Source organism: Budorcas taxicolor, chromosome 23 (assembly GCF_023091745.1).
Source record: "Budorcas taxicolor isolate Tak-1 chromosome 23, Takin1.1, whole genome shotgun sequence".
In the NCBI taxonomy this organism is placed as follows: domain Eukaryota; kingdom Metazoa; phylum Chordata; class Mammalia; order Artiodactyla; family Bovidae; genus Budorcas; species Budorcas taxicolor.
The window spans coordinates 34038002-34055804 of record NC_068932.1 but is presented as its reverse complement, the minus strand read 5'-3'; the positions used below and the strand labels follow the sequence as shown (position 1 = coordinate 34055804).

General features: G+C 43.6%; 1 protein-coding gene across 1 annotated transcript in view; it reads right to left on the bottom strand.

Moving 5' to 3' along the window:
- Nucleotides 1-9491: 9491 nt before the first annotated feature.
- Nucleotides 9492-17803, bottom strand: part of TDRD1 (tudor domain containing 1) — a 53171-nt gene continuing 44859 nt past the window's right edge. The window contains exons 22-25 of the mRNA XM_052661231.1: nucleotides 17072-17239; nucleotides 15671-15898; nucleotides 14793-14839; nucleotides 9492-9545 (exon numbers count right to left, since the gene is read on the bottom strand). Of these exons, the coding sequence (XP_052517191.1) occupies nucleotides 9492-9545; nucleotides 14793-14839; nucleotides 15671-15898; nucleotides 17072-17239 (497 nt within the window). The remainder of the gene's footprint in view (nucleotides 9546-14792; nucleotides 14840-15670; nucleotides 15899-17071; nucleotides 17240-17803) is intronic.

The following is a 17803-nucleotide window of genomic DNA, read 5'->3' as shown; positions in this document are numbered from 1 at the left end:
CCAAGCGGGACGCCCCGTCTCTGCACGCGGGGCAGGGGCTCCCGGGGGCGGGGCGTCTCCTCCGGTGCGAGCGCCGGGAAGGAAGGGGGTTCCAGCGACGCGGAGACCACGCTGGCTGGACTCACGGCGAGGAGCGCGCGGCGGGACCCGGCTCGGGCCAGGGGGCGCTGCAAGCCCGGGCAGGGGAGCCCGGGCGGGAGCCACGTGGGACACCTGTGCGCTGCACCGAGGGGAGGCGGGGAGCGCGGCGCCGGCCGACCCCGCTAGGGCCGCTCTCCCGAGGGCGCTGCATCGCTTTGCTGGGAAGCCAGCCCGCAGCCGCCCCTCGCGTTCTTAAGCAACGCGTTGGCCAAGGTCGGGAGACAAAGGTACTTACTTCTGCTCTGGTCTCCCAGCCCCCGAGCGGTGCAGCAGAGAGCACTGTGCCATCCGCCTTGGACTCCGCAGGATTTATCGCTTTGATACTTGCGAAAATGTTGGCTTTGGCATGGTTACTGTTTGTCATGGCAGTTGCCCTTTGTTTACCTGTGTGTTCTGTTACTGCCGTTGGGAGGTAATAATTGGGCCTTTTGGCCAGCATCCTCGTTGAAATCTGGAAGGTGCCTTGATTTTTTAAAAATCGAATACCATAAAGCAAAAATAGCTCAGTCTGGCACAACACCTTGTGCATAGTAAGCACTCAAAAAAAAAAAAAAGTCTCTTATTGCATAATCTATAGTTTCCATATTTCATCAGAAAAAAAGTGTCATTGCATAACGTGTGCTCATTACAAAAGAAAAAAATCGGCTAAGCAAACCGCACCTACTCCACCACCCAGAGATAATCCCGGTTAACATTATGGTGTTTCTTCTTCCAGCATCAGTCTACTCAAAATTTTATTGTTAGCTCATTCCATGCATGGGCTTCCCTGGTGGCTCAGTGGTAAAGAACCTGCCAGCCAATGCAGAAGTAAGAGACTGGGGTTTGATACCTGGGTAAGGAAGATCCCCTGGCAAAGGAAATGGGAACCCGCTCCACCATTCTTGCCTGGGAAATCCAGTGGACAGAGGAGCCTGGCAGGTTACTGTCCTTGAGGTCGCAAAAGAGTCCAACATGATTTCATGACTAAATAGCAGGAGCATTCCACGTATAGTGTATCATAGCCAGCTTTTCTTTGCGCCTTTTGACATCTTTCTGTGGCTTTTATCCACTTATAAGAATGCTCAAACTACCGCACAATTGCACTCATCTCACACACTAGTAAAGTAATACTCAAAATTCTCAAAGCCAGGCTTCAGCAATACATGAACCGTGAACTTCCAGATGTTCAAGCTGGTTTTAGAAAAGGCAGAGGAACCAGAGATCAAATTGCCAACATCCACTGGATCATGGAAAAAGCAAGAGAGTTCCAGAAAAACATCTATTTCTGCTTTATTGACTATACCAAAGCCTTTGACTGTGTGGATCACCATAAACTGTGGAAAATTCTGAAAGAGATGGGAATTCCAGACCACCTGACCTGCCTCTTGAAAAACCTATATGCAGGTCAGGAAGCAACAGTTAGAACTGGACATGGAACAACAGACTGGTTCCAAATAGGAAAAAGAGTACGTCAAGGCTGTATATTGTCACCCTGCTTATTTAACTTCTATGCAGAGTACATCATGAGAAACGCTGGGCTAGAAGAAGCACAAGCTGGAATCACGATTGCTGAGAGAAATATCAATAACCTCAGATATGCAGATGACACCACCCTTATGGCAGAAAGTGAAGAGGAACTAAAAAGCCTCTTGATGAAAGTGAAAGAGCAGAGTGAAAAAGCTGGCTTAAAGCTCAACATTCAGAAAACAAAGATCATGACATCTGGTCCCATCACTTCATGGGAAATAGATGGGGAAACAGTATCAGACTTTATTTTTTGGGGCTCCAAAATCACTGGAGATGGTGACTGCAGCCATGAAATTAAAAGACGCTTACTCCTTGGAAGGAAAGTTATGACCAACCTAGATAGCATATTGAAAAGCAGAGACATTACTTTGTCAACAAAGGTCTGTCTAGTCAAGGCTATGGCTTTTCCTGTGGTCATGTATGGATGTGAGAGTTGGACTGTGACGAAAGTTGAGCGCCGAAGAATTGATGCTTTTGAACTGTGGTGTTGGAGAAGACTCTTGAGAGTCCCTTGGACTGCAAGGAGATATAACCAGGCATTCTGAAGGATATTAGCCCTGGGATTTCTTTGGAGGGAATGATGCTAAAGCTGAAACTCCAGTACTTTGACCACCTCATGCGAAGAGTTGACTCATTGGAAAAGACCTGATGCTGGGAGGGATTCGGGGCAGGAGGAGAAGGGGACGACAGAGGATGAGATGGCTGGATGGCATCACTGACTCGATGGATGCGAGTTTGAGGGAACTCTGGGAGTTGGTGATGGACAGGGAGGCCTGGCGTGCTGCGATTCATGGGGTCGCAAAGAGTTGGACACGACTGAGCGACTGAACTGAACTGAATGTTCTAGTGTGCTTAACCTGTCTACTATCAACTTTTAATCTTTAGATATTTGTGTTTTTGCCCAGTAACTCCCTGGAGTAAACTGCAAGAATAATGTACAATTCTTAGATATACATATATACATATGCACACTCTAGGGTATATATACAACTTAAGGCTTTTGATGTGTATTATCAAGCTGCCATCCAGGAGACTGGCCTGTTTCTCCTTTTCCAAGCTCCTCCCCCATTATTCTTATAAACGTCAATCTGTCAGACTAATAACAATTTTGTTTTTACACTTTCCTTCTTCAGAAAATTCTAAATATATTTCATTGCCCCCTGTGATTCTCAGTTGGTTTCCAACCCTTTCAGTATTGACAGCTTCCAGTGAAAGTGGCCTAGGGTAATGTTGGTGTTGCAAATTTCGGTAAAGAGGGGAAAAGATCTTCATTTTTTCACTCATGTATTCCTCCCAATAATATTTACTGGGCACCCAGATGAAGAAACAGCCAACCAGAGCAGCATAAGTAATGCACGAGCATCTGTGCTGGGGACTCATCTCCAGGGAGGGAGGCGTGGTTTCTCCTCTAGACGGGCACTGTCCCACATAAACGGGCTGCGAGCCACACAGGTGATAGCAAATGCTCTAGTAGCCGTATTAAGGTGGACTTAATAACCCAGTAGATCCCAAACATCTCCACAGGTAATCAAGGTGAGATATTTTAAGTTGTGCATGCATGCTCAGTCGCTTTACTCATGTCCCACTCTTTGTAACCCTGTGGACTGCAGTCCGCTAGGCTCCTCTGTCCACGGGATTCTCCAGGCAAGAATATTGGAGTGGGTGGCCAAGCCCTCCTCCAGGAGATCTTCCCGACCCAGGGATTGAACCTGGGTCTCCCTCATTGCAGGCAGATTCTCTACTGTCTGAGCCACTAGGGAAGTCCCATTTTAAGCCAAGTCTTTCAAATTCTGCTGTATCTTACATTTACAGCAGATCTCCTTTGCACTAGCCAGATTATAAGTACTCAAGAGCCACAAGTGGTGAGTGGCCCATGCCACTCTAGATAGAGCAGGGGTTTGAAGCGAGCAGAGCAAGTCCTGGCCAAAGTGGGAATTTCATGGCCCTCTCACCTACTTGTTCTGACTGGTTGTTAACAAGTTACCAGCACACCTTTGCCTAAGCGAATTTACTTTAGAGAAGCTACATTTTAATTCTGGATAGCCTGACAGCTTTCTATCTGGGGTTTTCATTCCATGATTAAGAAGTAAAAAAGCTGAAACTATAAATACTGGTGGAATCACCGAAACAGAGCAGGACCCTTGGTCCTGGGGGACTATGACCTCAGTCAGTCTTCTGTCTGTAAGAAAACTTCAGCCAAAGAATAAATTTAATCAGAGAAGTGAGAAGAGGCAGAAACAAAGGAAAACAGTCAAACAAGATTAAGTAATAATAGTTTAGTCATTAAGCATAATCAAGGATTTTTAGTTCAAGGGCTATAGGTAATATTCTTCAGCCATATCCTTTGAACTATCTTATAGAGACTAAAATCCCAACCAGGTGGAAGATGTTAACCACATGAAGACATGCAGCCGTGACATAAGCTGCTACAATTCTGAGAGCTGGTCTCAAAGAAATGGAAACAAACTGACCCTGGAACAAAAGACTAATTACACTTAAATCAAGATGCCACTGATCAAACCACCACATGACCAATTTCAAAATGACTGTCAGGGCTGTTTCTTCATGTAGTCCCTTCCCTTTACCTATAAAAGCTTTTGCCCGCTGATTGTCAGTGTAGGGGGAATCAGCCTTTGGACAGGAGTCTGCCCTCCTCTCAGGTTGTCGGCCTTGAAAATAAAGCAAATTTCTTTTCCAGCAACTTTGCCTCTTTATTGGTTTCAGAGTGGCGAGCAGCTGGACCCCCACTTTGGGTAACAATATTAGTTGCTTCAAACTCCTTCAATCAAAGTTTAATCACCTGTGCCTTTTCACCAGGTATGTGTGGGAAGGAGGCAGAAAAGCCAGTGGCCCAAGCTATGGAGGGTGCAGGGTGGTTGACTAGCAGGGGTAAAATCTTCTAATACAGAGAGAAGCTGGGCAACTACTTTCATCATCCACGGCAATTCCTGCTTTATGAAGCTTTGTGGAAATTTTAAAAATAGTCACCATGAAAGATCTTCATCCCAGAGAGCTTGCAAGCCCCCCGTTTCCAAGGACTTGGCAGATTCATCCTTGTGGCCCCAGTGCCCAGAAATTATACATAGTGAAAGTTGCTCAGTCATGTCTGACTCTTTGTGACCCCATGGGCTATACAGTCCACGGAATTCTCCAGGCCAGAATACTGGAGTGGGTAGCCTCTCCCTTCTAACAGAATCTTCCCGACCCAGGGAACGAACCCAGGTCTCCCACATTGCAGGCGGATTCTTTACCAGCTGAGCCACCAGGGAAGCCCAAGAAATCAAAATGTGAATTAACTTGTGATCTGCCCTGTAGGGCATGTCTCAGTTGTAAACACACAAGGCATGAAGACAACTTTGAATTCCACGAAGAGATAAAGGCAGACTTCAGCTCTCAGCAATGTGCAGAGGGAGACGTCCCTTTGGAGATGAGGAGGCATGGGATTCCCTGTCCAGCTCTCCTCCCTACTGGCTGTCTGATAAAGACAAGATGCTTCATTTTTGACTGTTAAGGTTCCTGGACTACAAAATTGAAAGTTGATGGGCATGGTAGTTCCCAAACTTACTGAAGCCCAATTCAAATTCTTTGCATGCTGTCCCCCAAATGATGAACCAAGGTGAAGCACATATTTAAAGACCCTGAGGAGGATTTGTAACAGAGCCACAAAACTTCTATCTTTTCCAGAACTCTGTTAAAAAATAAAATAGGAAACAATGCATATTAAATGGCAAGGAAACCATCTCAGAGGAAATGAAAGGCTTGGTCTCAAGTAGTCCATAGGCAACAAATGAAGACAGAGCAAAAACTGTGGCACTCATGGCAGCGACAGGAAACCAAGGCGTGGTCAGGGGGCATAAGGAACAGAAATATCACCATCTCCCAGCTGAAGACCCTTAGGTTCGGGGCAGGCACCAACTGTTGTTCTTAGGGTGAAGGTATCTCCAGTCCTTAAGACAGTGAGAAAAATTATGCAGAAGATACAGCTGGATTTGCTTTTAGAAAATGTGATGTCTTCTGGCTGCAACAAGTAAGCATGGTATGTCTACAAAGGCAAAAGCTTGGGTAACATTTCGTGATTCAATCTACATCCAATACCACAGAAGCACTAAGTCAATGCCATGAAATTAAAAGATGCATGCTGCCTGTAAGAAAAGCAGTGACCAACCTAGGTAGCATATTAAAAAGCAGAGATGTTACTCTGCTGACAAAGGTCCATCTAGTCAAAGTTATGGTTTTTCCAGTAGTCAAGTATGGATGTGAGAGTTGGACCATAAAGAAAGCTGAGCACCAAAGATGATTTTGAACTGTGGTGTTGGAGAAGACTCTTGAGAGTCCCTTGGACTGCAAGGAGATCAAACCAGTTAATCCTATAGGAAATCAGTCCTGAATATTCACTGGAAGGGCTGACGCTGAAGCTCCAATACTTTGGCCATGTGATGTGAAGAACTGACTCCTTGGAAAACACCCTGGTGCTGGGAAAGATTGAAGGCAGGAGAAAGGGATGACAGAGGGTTAGATGGTTGGATGGCATCACCAATTTGATGGACAGCAGTTTCAGCAAGCTCCGGGAGTTGGTGATGGAGAGAGAAGCCTGGCGTGCTGCAGTCCATGGGGTTGCGAAGAGTTGGACACAATTGATTGAACTGAATGCTTCCAAATTCTGTATCTTTAGCTTTCAAATACGTGTGCATGCCCTAATGTAAGTATTCATTGAAGGCATTTTCAGAGGAATCTGGGTACACCTTTGGAGGTGGCGAAGTAGGCCCTGCCTGACCTATAATTGACCTCACAGACCATCCCATTTCCTCAGTTCAGTTCGGTCAGTAGCTCAGTCATGTCCAACTCTTGGCAAACCCATGGACTGCAGTAGGCCAGACTTCCCTGTCCATCACCAACTCCCGGAGCTTGCTCAAACTCCTGTCCATTAAGTTGGTGATGCCATCCAACCATCTCATCCTCTGGACATGAGTCTGAGCAAACTCTGGGAGAGGGTAAAGCACAGGGAAGCCTGGTGTGCTGCAGTCCATGGGGTCGCAGAGTCAGACATGACTGCACAACTGAAGGATTAGCCCATGAGTGACCCCTGGGACCCTAACCAGTGTGGGTGGTTCTGTAGGCAAGACTCGCAGCCAAGCCAAGTTGACTCATTAAACACAAGATCCTCAAGGCTGCTGTCTGTTGGCTTTGTTTTTCCGAATAAGAGGAACTGGAGGGCAGCCTGTGGTTCCAATCCTGTGCAGTTAGTTGTAGGATGGTTGCTGGAATTAAACAAAAGCTTCAGATTCTGCAAGACTGCTGCCCATTTGCACAGGATGAGAGTGGTATAAGTCCCACCCAGAGAAGTGCTAACCTTTTTTCTATGCCTGAACATTGTTCAAGCTACCCTGTATGCAAGTGGTCTAACTTCCCTAGGAAGGCTCTCAAATCTTGGCAGTAGCTTTCACATAATACAGAATTGGTTTCATTTAAGGCTTAGCTGCCCAGCCTCAGTCACTTTCATATGCTTTCACCTTGAGGTGCTGAGGTCAGTTCAGTTCAGTTGCTCAGTTGTGTCTGACTCTTTGGGACCCCATAGACTGCAGCACGCCAGGCTTCCCTGTCCATCACCCACTCCCAGAGCTTGCTCAAACTCCTGTTCATCAAGCCAGTGATGCCATCCAACCATCTCATCCCGTTGTCCCCTTTTCCTTCCGTCTTCAATCTTTCCCAGCATCAGCGTCTTTTCCAAGGAGTCAGTTCTTTGCATCAGGCGGCCAAAGTATTGGAGTTAATCGGCTAATCCTAGAAGAGCTCAATTTGCCAAACCTGGGCAGCTGCAGTGGTGCTAGCGATAAGCCCACCAGTTAGTTACACACTCAGCTTATTGACCTGGGCTGGCAGCCTCAGAGTGGCAAGCTTCACAGTGACTTTATTCCTCCTCTACAATCTGGCAGTTTAGGGCTCTGCTGAGAATGATCCTCAGGTTCTCTGGAGCAAGAGAGCTCGAGTTTAGACTATCCCTCACCCTCATTCACAATCTTGAAACCTTCACGTTTCCAGCAGCCCTAGAAAAACACATTCCACCTAAAGAAAAGGCATACCAAATATATCTCCTTCCCCTAATCCCCCCACTATCCTTAATCCATGCATAGTTAAGAATCTCCTCTTGCAAAATGGATCTGATTAGTCTCAATATACAAGACCTCTGCCAAGGAATAAACTATCTATCCGATTATCTGGTCTCGGCTCTCGAGTACTTCTCTATGAGTGAACTAGGTATTCTGAGGAAACCCCAAGTCTGGGATTGGTGCGTGTGATGGACCATACATGGCCCTATTGGATGATAAACACATCACTAACCTCAGTGCCAGGCACACAGCTGGAGCTCAATACATATGTGAATGTGAAAGATCGAAAACAAGATCTGGTGGTCCAGTGTGAAAATAGGCGGAATCAATCCAGGAGATATTCAATCCATCTAGTGTGAGACTAGCTGAATCATCAATTAATATTAAACTGCATTTAATTTAAACTGTTTCTATCCCAGTTCCAGAGTGTAGCATAGCATAAAACACTGGGATCTGAAGAACTCTGACCTAAGCGTTCCTCAGTGTGTTCTGTGACATATCCCTAACTTCCCCTAATAAAAAGGACAGTTCTGTGGTTCCACAGATTTCACTTGCATTTGCACTGTGGCTGGAACTGAACGAAGTATGAACAAACTCAGTGCCCAGTGCCCCTAGTATGTGCAGGAAGAAAAGGAAATTAGCAAAACGCTGCTGGTGATAACAACACAAGGGAAATCTGGCTGTGACGTAGAAGGATTTTATTGGGCACAGCAGCTTAAATTTTTATCTCATAGAAGCATATCAATGTTTGAACAACTTTTTACATGAGGGAAAACTCCATTTAATCTAGCTAACACACATTACCAGCAAAGGTACATTTTAAAAGAATAAACAAACAAAAAGTCAAGTTTCTTCTTTTAGTTGGTGACAACATCTTCTTAGGCTTTCACAGTCTGATATTTAAATCGTGGAAAAATTCCCAAACAGAAACTTATGGGCTGGCAGGAAGGCTGGCTGGCCCGTAATTCCACACATGTGAGTTTACAGAGTTTAAGATGTCTTTATGTGCTTCAAGAAAAATATATACTCTAACTTGGCTTTTTACATTAAGCTGTTAACTGTTCTCCAGGAATCTGTGCTTCTGAAAATGTAAATTCCACTACACTAACAATCCAAGTGGCCACAGATCTGGAAAGGTACCTACAGATGGCAGGAGCAGAAAGTGCCTTCCTGGTCAGAGTGGGTGAGAGCCCAAGGGCAGATTGTGCCCACGGGCTAAAAGAAAAGTGATCTCAGTGAGGACGGAGAGAGAGAAACTGATGACCTCAGAGACAGGAACAGAAGGGCAGAGACCCGAGCAACAGCAAACCAAAGAACTTTTATTATGTGGAAGAGACAGGTTGTGACAGGGAGAGCAGGGTATATTTTATTATGAAACACATCACACATGCAGAGAAAAGTCCAAAAAATACAACCTGTGTGTCTAACAACTAAACTGACCCAGTATTAACCTGGAGCCATATTTTCTTCAGCACCTTTAAGTAATAAAAAACTCTATGTAGACTAGACAGCCCCTATGTATCCCTTCCCGATGCTCCCATGTACTTACTGTGTATCTTTAATGTGAGACTTACTGAGAGGATGCATTTAGAGCGGGGAGGTGGGGGTGGGAGGGGGGAAGCCTACCCAACCTACACAGAAGCATGGCAAGCAAACAAAAATGCAGACATAAAAGGTCATTAAAGAAAAGGTTTCCAATAAACAAAGACACAAGATGTGGTACTTTCTCTCCTAAATCTAGCCTTCGCTACTTCCAGTCTCGTAAGTGTTGATCTTCATTAGAGGCTGTATCTGCAAGACAAAAATCGATTCTCAGTATGCCTTATACAAAAACCCAGTCACTGTGGTTCTTAATTTCTATTTTAAGTACAAGAAAACCAAATACTCACTTTTAATCTGAAATTCCACATTTCTTTCAGTCAGATCTGCCAGTTAAAAAAAATTCACCACTGCAGTAACAGGGCTTTATGTTCAGTGTAGCTGTTTGTACTCCCCTTCACAGATATGCTCCCCTCCAAATATAAAAAATATTTTATACTAACCTGTATGCTGAAATACTTCTCTGATGAAGAGTTTTATGTTCCCATAACCACACCATTCCTAGTTCAGCAATATTACAATTATATATATATGACATATACATGCATGCTCAGTCGTGTTTGACTCTGTGACCTCATGGACTACAGCACATCAGGCCCCTCTGTCCATGGGATTTTCCCGGCAAGAATACTGGAGTGGGTTGCCATTCTCCTCCAGGAGGGGCTTCTCAACGTAGGACCAGAGTTTTATGTTCTTGTAAGTGTATCACTCTTAGTTCAGCAGTTTTACAATTAAATTACTAACAAATTTTTCCAATCAGCAGTTCATGATCTGAGCCGCAGTCAGCTCCTTGTTTTTGCTGACTGTATAGAGCTTCTCCATCTTTGGCCGCAGAGAATATAATCAATCGGATTTTGGTATTGACCATCTGGTGATGTCCATGTGCAGAGTCATCTCTTGTGTTGCTCAAGAGGGTGTTGGCCATGACAAGTGCATTCTCTTGGCAAAACTCTGTTGGCCTTTGCCCTGCTTCATTTTGTATTCCAAGGCCAAACTTGCCTGTTACTCCAGGTACCTCTTGACTTTGTACTTTTACATTCCAGTCCCCTATGATGAAAAGGACATCTTTTTTTGGTGTTAGTTCTAGAAGGTCTTATACGTCATCTTAGAACTGTTCAACTTCAGCTTCTTCAGCATTAGTGGTTGAGGCATAGACCTGGATTACTGTGATATTGAATGGTTTGCCTTGGAAATGAACAGAGATCATTCTGTCATGTTTGAGACTGTACCCAAGTACTGTATTTCAGACTCTCTTGTTGACTATGAGGGCTACTCCAATTCTTCGAAAGGATTCTTGCCAACAGTAGTAGATATAATGGTCATCTGAATTAAATTCACCCATTCTAGTCCACTGTAGTTCACTGATTCCTAAAATGTCAATGTTCACTCTTGCCATCTCCTGTTCGACCACTGCTAATTTACCTTGATTCATGGACCTAACATTCCAGGTTCCTATGCAATACTGTTCTTTACAGCATTGGACTTTACTTTCATCACCAGTCACACCCACAACTGGGTGTTGTTTTCATCTTGGCTCCATCTCTTCATTCTTTCTGGAATAATTTCTCCACTCTTCTCCAGTATGATATTGGGCACCTACCAACCCACGGAGTTCATCTTTCAATGTCGTATCTTTTTGCCTTTTCAAACTGCTCATAGGATTCTCAAGGCAAGAATACTGAAGTGGTTTGCCATTCCCTTCTCCCTTTTCCTTACTGCAAAATTCAGACTTAAATTGAAGAAAGTAGGGACCCCACTAGACAGACCATTCAGGTATGATCTAAATCAAATCCCTTACAAGTATACAGAGGAAGTGACAAATAAGTTCAAGGGATTAGATCTGATTGACAGAGTGCCCGAAGAACTATGGATGGAGGTTCATGACACTGTATAGGAGGCAGTGATCAAGACCATCTCCAAGAAAAAGAAATGCAAAAAAGCAAAATGGTTGTCTGAGAAGGCCTTAAAAATAGCTGAGGAAAGAAGAGAAGCTAAAGGCAAAGGAGAAAAGGAAAGATATACCCATCTGAGTGCAGAGTTCTGAAGAATAGCAAGGAGAGATAAGAAAGCCTTCTTCAGTGATCAATGCAAAGGAATAGAGTAAAACAATAGAATGAGAAAGACCAGAGATCTCTTCAAGAAAATTAAGAGATACCAAGGGAACATTTCATGCAAAGACGGGCACAATAAAGGACAGAAATGGCATGAACCTAACAGAAGCAGAAGATATTAAGAAGAGGTGGCAAGAATACACAAAACTGTACAAAAAAGATCTTCACGACCCAGATAACCATGATGGTGTGATCACTCACCTAGAACCAGACATCCTGGAATGTGAAGTCAAGTGGACCTTAGGAAGCATCACTAAGAACAAAGCTAGTGGAGGTGATGGAATTCCAGTTGAGCTATTTCAAATCCTAAAAGATGATGCTGTGAAAGTGCTGCACTCAATATGCCACCAAATTTGGAAAACCCAGCAGTGGCCACAGGACTGGAAAAAGTCAGTTTTCATTCCCATCCCAAAGAAAGGCAATGCCAAAGAATGCTCAAACTACCTCACAATTGCACTCATTTCACATGCTAGCAAGTAATGCTCAAAATTCTTCAAGCCAGGCTTCAACAGTACATGAACTATGAAGTTCCAGATGTTCAAGCTGGATTTAGAAAAGGCAGAGGAACCAGAGATCAAATTGTCAATATCTGCTGGATCATCGAAAAAGAAAGGGAGTTCTAGTAAAACATCTACTTCTGCTCTATTGACTACACCAAAGCCTTTGACTGTGTGGATCACAACAAACTGTGGAAAATTCTTCAAGAGATGGGAATGCCAGACCACTTTACTTGTCTCCTGAGAAACCTGTATGCAGGTCAAGAAGCAACAGTTAGAACTGGACATGGAAAAACGGACTGGTTCCAAATCGGGAAAGGAGTACGGCAAGGTTGTATAATGTCACCCTGTTTATTTAACTTATATACAGACTACATCATGCAAAATGCTGGGCTGGATAAAGCACAAGCTGGGATCAAGATTGCAGGGAGAAATATCAATAACCTCAGATACGCAGTGACCCTTGTGGCAGAAAGCAAAGAGGAACTAAAGAGTCTCTTGACAAAAGTGAAAGAGGAGAGTGAAAAAGTTAGCTTAAAGCTCAACATTCAGAAAACGAAGATCATGGCCTCCGGTCCCATCACTTCATGGCAAATAGATGGGGAAACAGTGACAGACTTTATTTTTGGAGGCTCCAAAATCACTGCAGATGGTGACTGCAGCCATGAAATTAAAAGACGCTTGCTCCTTGGAAGAAAAGCTATGACCAACCTAGACAGCATATTAAAAAGCAGAGACATTACTTTACCAACAAAGGTCCATCTAGTCAAAGCTCTGGTTTTTCCAGTAGTCATGTATGGATGTGAGAGCTGGACCATAAAGAAAGCTGAGCACTGAAGAACAGATGCTTTTGAACTGTGGTATTAGAGAAGACTCTTGAGAGTCCCTTGGACAGCAAGGAGATCCAACCAGTCCATCCTAAAGGAGATCAGTCCTGGGTGTTCATTGGAAGGACTGATGTTGAAGCTGAAACTCCAATACTTGGGCCACCTCATGTGAAGAGCTGACTCACTGGAAAAGTCCCTGATGCTGGGAAAGATTGAGGGCAGGAGGAGAAGGGGACAACAGAGGATGAGATGGTCGGATGGCATCACCGACACAATGGACATGGGTTTAAGTGGACTCCGGGAGTTGGTGATGGACAGGGAGGCCTGGTGTGCTGTGATTCATGGGGTGGCAAAGAGTCGGAAACGACTGAGTGACTGAACTGAATTGAACTTCAGTGTATTTAGAAACAGAAAAACTGGTTTCATCTGAACTTGTATATGCAACACTCAATACTCCTATGGGGGGGAAAAAACTTATTTCACAGATAAAAAGATAAAAGCACATACAAGTTAATCAACTTGATTAAAAATATGATGACTTGGCACTAGGACTAAATGCCAGAAGTTCATGTCATTGCATGTTCCCCAAGCTATGAAATTTAAAGTATCATCAAATTTCAGATTTTCAACTCAAGTATACAAAACAGCTGTCAGTATAAAGACAATGTATTAGAAAGGATTGAAAGTTGGAACTGCAAGTTAGCATTAAAAAAAAGTAACCCAAAACTTGTGAAGTAAATAAATCATCTGAAAATAAATCATGAGAATCAAAACTGATGATCCTGCATGAATGACAGTTAGCTTAGAACTTAGTCATACTTTCTCAGAAACAGAAACCAAACAACTGTGCGTTAACACATGGAGAATACATGTGACCCCAGTAGGTACGTCCTTAAGAACTGCTACACTCACAGAGCCCCAGAGAGCAGGAGGACCTTGGGAGCTACTTGCAATGGTCAGATACAAACTGCACTTTAGCCTGCCAGAGTGTGGGAATTAAGTCAAAGTTTCTTGCTTTTAGCTGAAATTCTATCGATTCAAAGTGCCAAGAAGGGCAACTTCATTTTGACCAGAATCCTAATTGGTTACTGATCACAAAACACTTTCCAAGGGTCATCTTAGATCACAGCATCCCAGGCAGAAAAAAAATAAAACGCAGCAGCAGCAAGGGAACCACTATTTAAAATCCACTCTGGGTTCACAGAGTCGGACACGACTGAGTGACTGAACTGAACTGAACTGAAGGGTTTGCTTGTGACCGATGGCAGATTTGTGTGGATGTATGGCACAAACCAACACCACGTTGTAAAGCAATTATCCTTCAATTAAAGAGAAAAAATAAATAAAACCCACTGATAGCATCTTTAACCACTAGAGTCACCGTAGCTAAAGAAGGAATAACATGCTTTGTTCTGAAATGAAATCTATCAGTGCAGCCCATTTTCTTGACTCCTCAGAACTTCTTCACAAAAAGTATTAACCATCTTCATAGAAGTGTGTACAAGGAAGTGTTAATTTCACTCTAGACACAATGAATTTCAGGCTAAGCTTGACCTCACAATAATTTTTACATATCCCTGCGCATACCATCACGAGCTTTCTCTATGTCAAGCAACAGTAAGGACAGGATGGCCCTGGACTCAGTTCCATAAGCAGTGTCAAAGGGAGGCTACCAAACAAAACCTAGGAAGATGGCAGAATCATTATAGCCAGCCCTCCGATCCTCAGACCACAGAGTAAAGCACAGCCTCCAAACACACGCTCTGCCCTGAGAAAAAGACGGGCGATGTCCTGTTGGGGGTTGCCTAAGAGAAAAAACATCAAATTTAACTTACTTTTTAACAATTTTTTCATTTCAATAAATTTATTTTGATTGGTTGGATTGTTTAAAAGGAAGAGAAGAATTTGCTCATGCTTTTCAATCTGAGGGTGAGAAAGAAAATAGTGTTATTTCATTTCTTTAAATGTTGGGAGTATAATTTCACTTTAGGGACATTTACCCACTTGTTTCTGTAGCTTCGTGCAGCAGCAGCTCATCCTGTCTGCTGTTTCTAAAAGCAAATGCAAAGACCTGTTAGACGTCTTAGCTATAAACAACAGGAAAAAAAAAAAAAAAAAAAAACCTGGAGTTTGAACATACACAAGCCTGCCCCGCGGGGCAGATCCTTTCCAACCACAAAGGAGTAGATGGATTAAACTTTTCATCGGCGCTTTAACGTCACCTACTACTCTGTCCTGGGTTCTCCCAAATGAGTACCCTCATCCGTCCAAGGTTTCAGGTCTTGCCTATGGGTAAAGCGCCTGCCCGCAATGTGGGAGACCCGGGTTCGATCCCTGGGTCGGGAAGTTCCCCTGGAGAAGGAAATGGCAACCCACTCCAGTATTCTTGCCTGGAGAATCCCGTGGATGGAAGAGCCTGGTGGGCTACAGTCCATGGGGTCGCAAAGAGTCGGACATGACCGAGTGAGCTCACTATCCTGGACAGTGTCTCTCTTTTTGGTGGAGATCAGGCCTGCCTAATCATCTTATGAAATAACTAGTAAGACCCAGTCTCAAGTATATGAGTTCTTCTCACTTCCATCAGGATCAAAAGGAAGTGGGAAGTAACTCTGAATGCTTGACCTTTTTAAAGCTTGGAACATTAATGCTATGGACAAGATTGCTGAGCCTGGTATAAGGAAAATCTGGACTGGGAGGCCGGCTGCCTTCCAGGCTCCTCTGAGGTGGCAACGTGAGTCAGTACCCCACTGCCGGATTCATAGAAGAGGACGACAAAGGGAACAAACGTAGCCGTGAGAATCAAGATCAGACCTACTAAACTGATTACATCTGTTCCTGGTTACACTTACATCTGTTATTAATTAAACTTGAAAAAACAATACCTGTATCTAGAGCAGTTGGGTTTTTAGATGTGATGTTTTTTGCCAGACCATACATCACCAGCTTATCAGCTATGTTGATAGTACCATTCTCGGAACACTTCTCAACAGACACCGTGTGGACATTTTTGATAACTCCTTTTACAGAAATCATTACGTTCTGATTCAACATGAAATTCTTCAGTAGCTCTATCATTAGGTGAGAACATCTTCCATTCAATTCCATTAGTCCTGGAAAAAAATTGAGTATTAGAGTTAACCAACAAGTTTCTAAAAGATAATATTTAACTCAATTGTCTAAGGATAATAAACAAAAGGCTCACTGATTTTAGCTACCTCTAGTTACGTATGCTGTAATGTACAACTGCTGCTGCATTCAAAAAAATCAAACTTGACAAATATTCCTCAATCCCTATTATGTGTCAAGCACTAGTGAAGTGAAAGTTGCTCGGTCGTTTCCTACTTTTTGTGACCCCACGGACTATACAGTCCATTGAAATTCTCCAGGCCAGAGTACTGAAGCAGGTAGCCTTTCCCTTCTCCAGGGGATCTTCCCTGGATCAAACCCAGGTCTCCTACATTGCAGGTGTATTCTTTATCAGCCAAGTCACAGGAAAACCCCCAAGAATACTAGAATGGGTAGCCTATCCCTTCTCCAGGGGATCTTCCCGACCCAGGGACTGAACTAGGGTCTCCTGCACTGCAGGCGGATTCTTTACCAGCTGAGCCATCAGGGAAGCCCTGTCAAGCACTTAATTTAGGTCTAAAAGCCAGAATACTGACAAATGTCTGCCTGCGTGGACTTCCATTCTAATGGGAGAAGCAAACAGTGATAAAGAGAATTTTCTAACTTTCCGAGTCAAACCCAAAGTAGACTGTGAGGCAGTCTGTTATCACCTGGTGGAAACTCTAGGTAAAGAACACAGGAGCAAGAATAAAAAGCTACTTTAGCATTTTGGTTCCTTTTGTTCAAATTCCAACTGAAGGGTTGAAAAAATACGCAGATATCATAAGAGCATGAATAGTAAGGTAGCCCAAAACAGTGTCCCGTGAATGCCTCTAGTCTGCAACAAAGCCGAAAGACTCCTACAAGAGAGGTCAGAGGAGTGACCCCGGTCGGTCCTGGCTCTGCCACTTACTAGCTTTGCAACCTGAGGCCAACCAGAATCTCTGAGCCTTGACTCTTTGACACTAATCTGTGAAACCAAAGATGGAATGACTGAATATAATTTTTGTGAGAATGAAAGAAAGAATAAAAGACATGAGGTTTTTTTTTGTTATTTTTTTGGTAAACTCTGCTTGATATTTAGAAATAACCATTTGTTTCAGACTTAATGCTATAGAAGAAAGAAAAAAAAAAAAATCCCACAGACACCCATACTGGAAAGTGACTTAATTGTCTACCATCAAGGGAACATTTGATAATCTGGAAAGGAAGCTCCAGGTGGCTGGCAGAGATGGGCTGCACTCTGCAGAGAGGCAGAGTTTCAATGTTTCCATAGTCCGCATAGAGCACTTTGACATCGGCATCTGATGTCCCCAGCACAATGGCACGATACCAGCAATCATCACCTAAAAATGGAATAGAGTCTCAGGTGAGAAGTTACATTCAGTGAGGCCCGCCTCCCTTAAGGTGGTTATTCACAGTTACATTGACATCACTTGGAAATTTACACCAAGATTTCTGGTTATATGCCAAGGATTCTAGATTAAATACAAGCATCACCTCTACTTCTTGCAGATTCTACTGAAAAGACAGTTACAGGATTGAACTGAAAAAAGTTTAAAACCACAAGGATAGAGAACAACAGAGAAGACAATGTAAGGTTGGGAAGCTGGAAAGCAGATACATGAATGGAAATGACTTAGCAGAGCTCAACTGAAGCTGCTGTAAGGAAGCCAAGAAGCGTCCCAGTTTGCATTTCAAACCCCTAAGCAAGCAAGCCTCAATAATTGGTGCTACTCATTCAAAAGTAGGAGTAAAGATGGAACTGAGATGGTGACTGAATAGCGGAAGCAAGAGTTCCTTCCCCAAGACACGTGTGTAAACTTTAGTTTATAAACACATTTACACATAATAACTATTTTTACAGGTGCTGAAGCTTCACAATCAGCTTTGTGTTTACATGCTTTAAT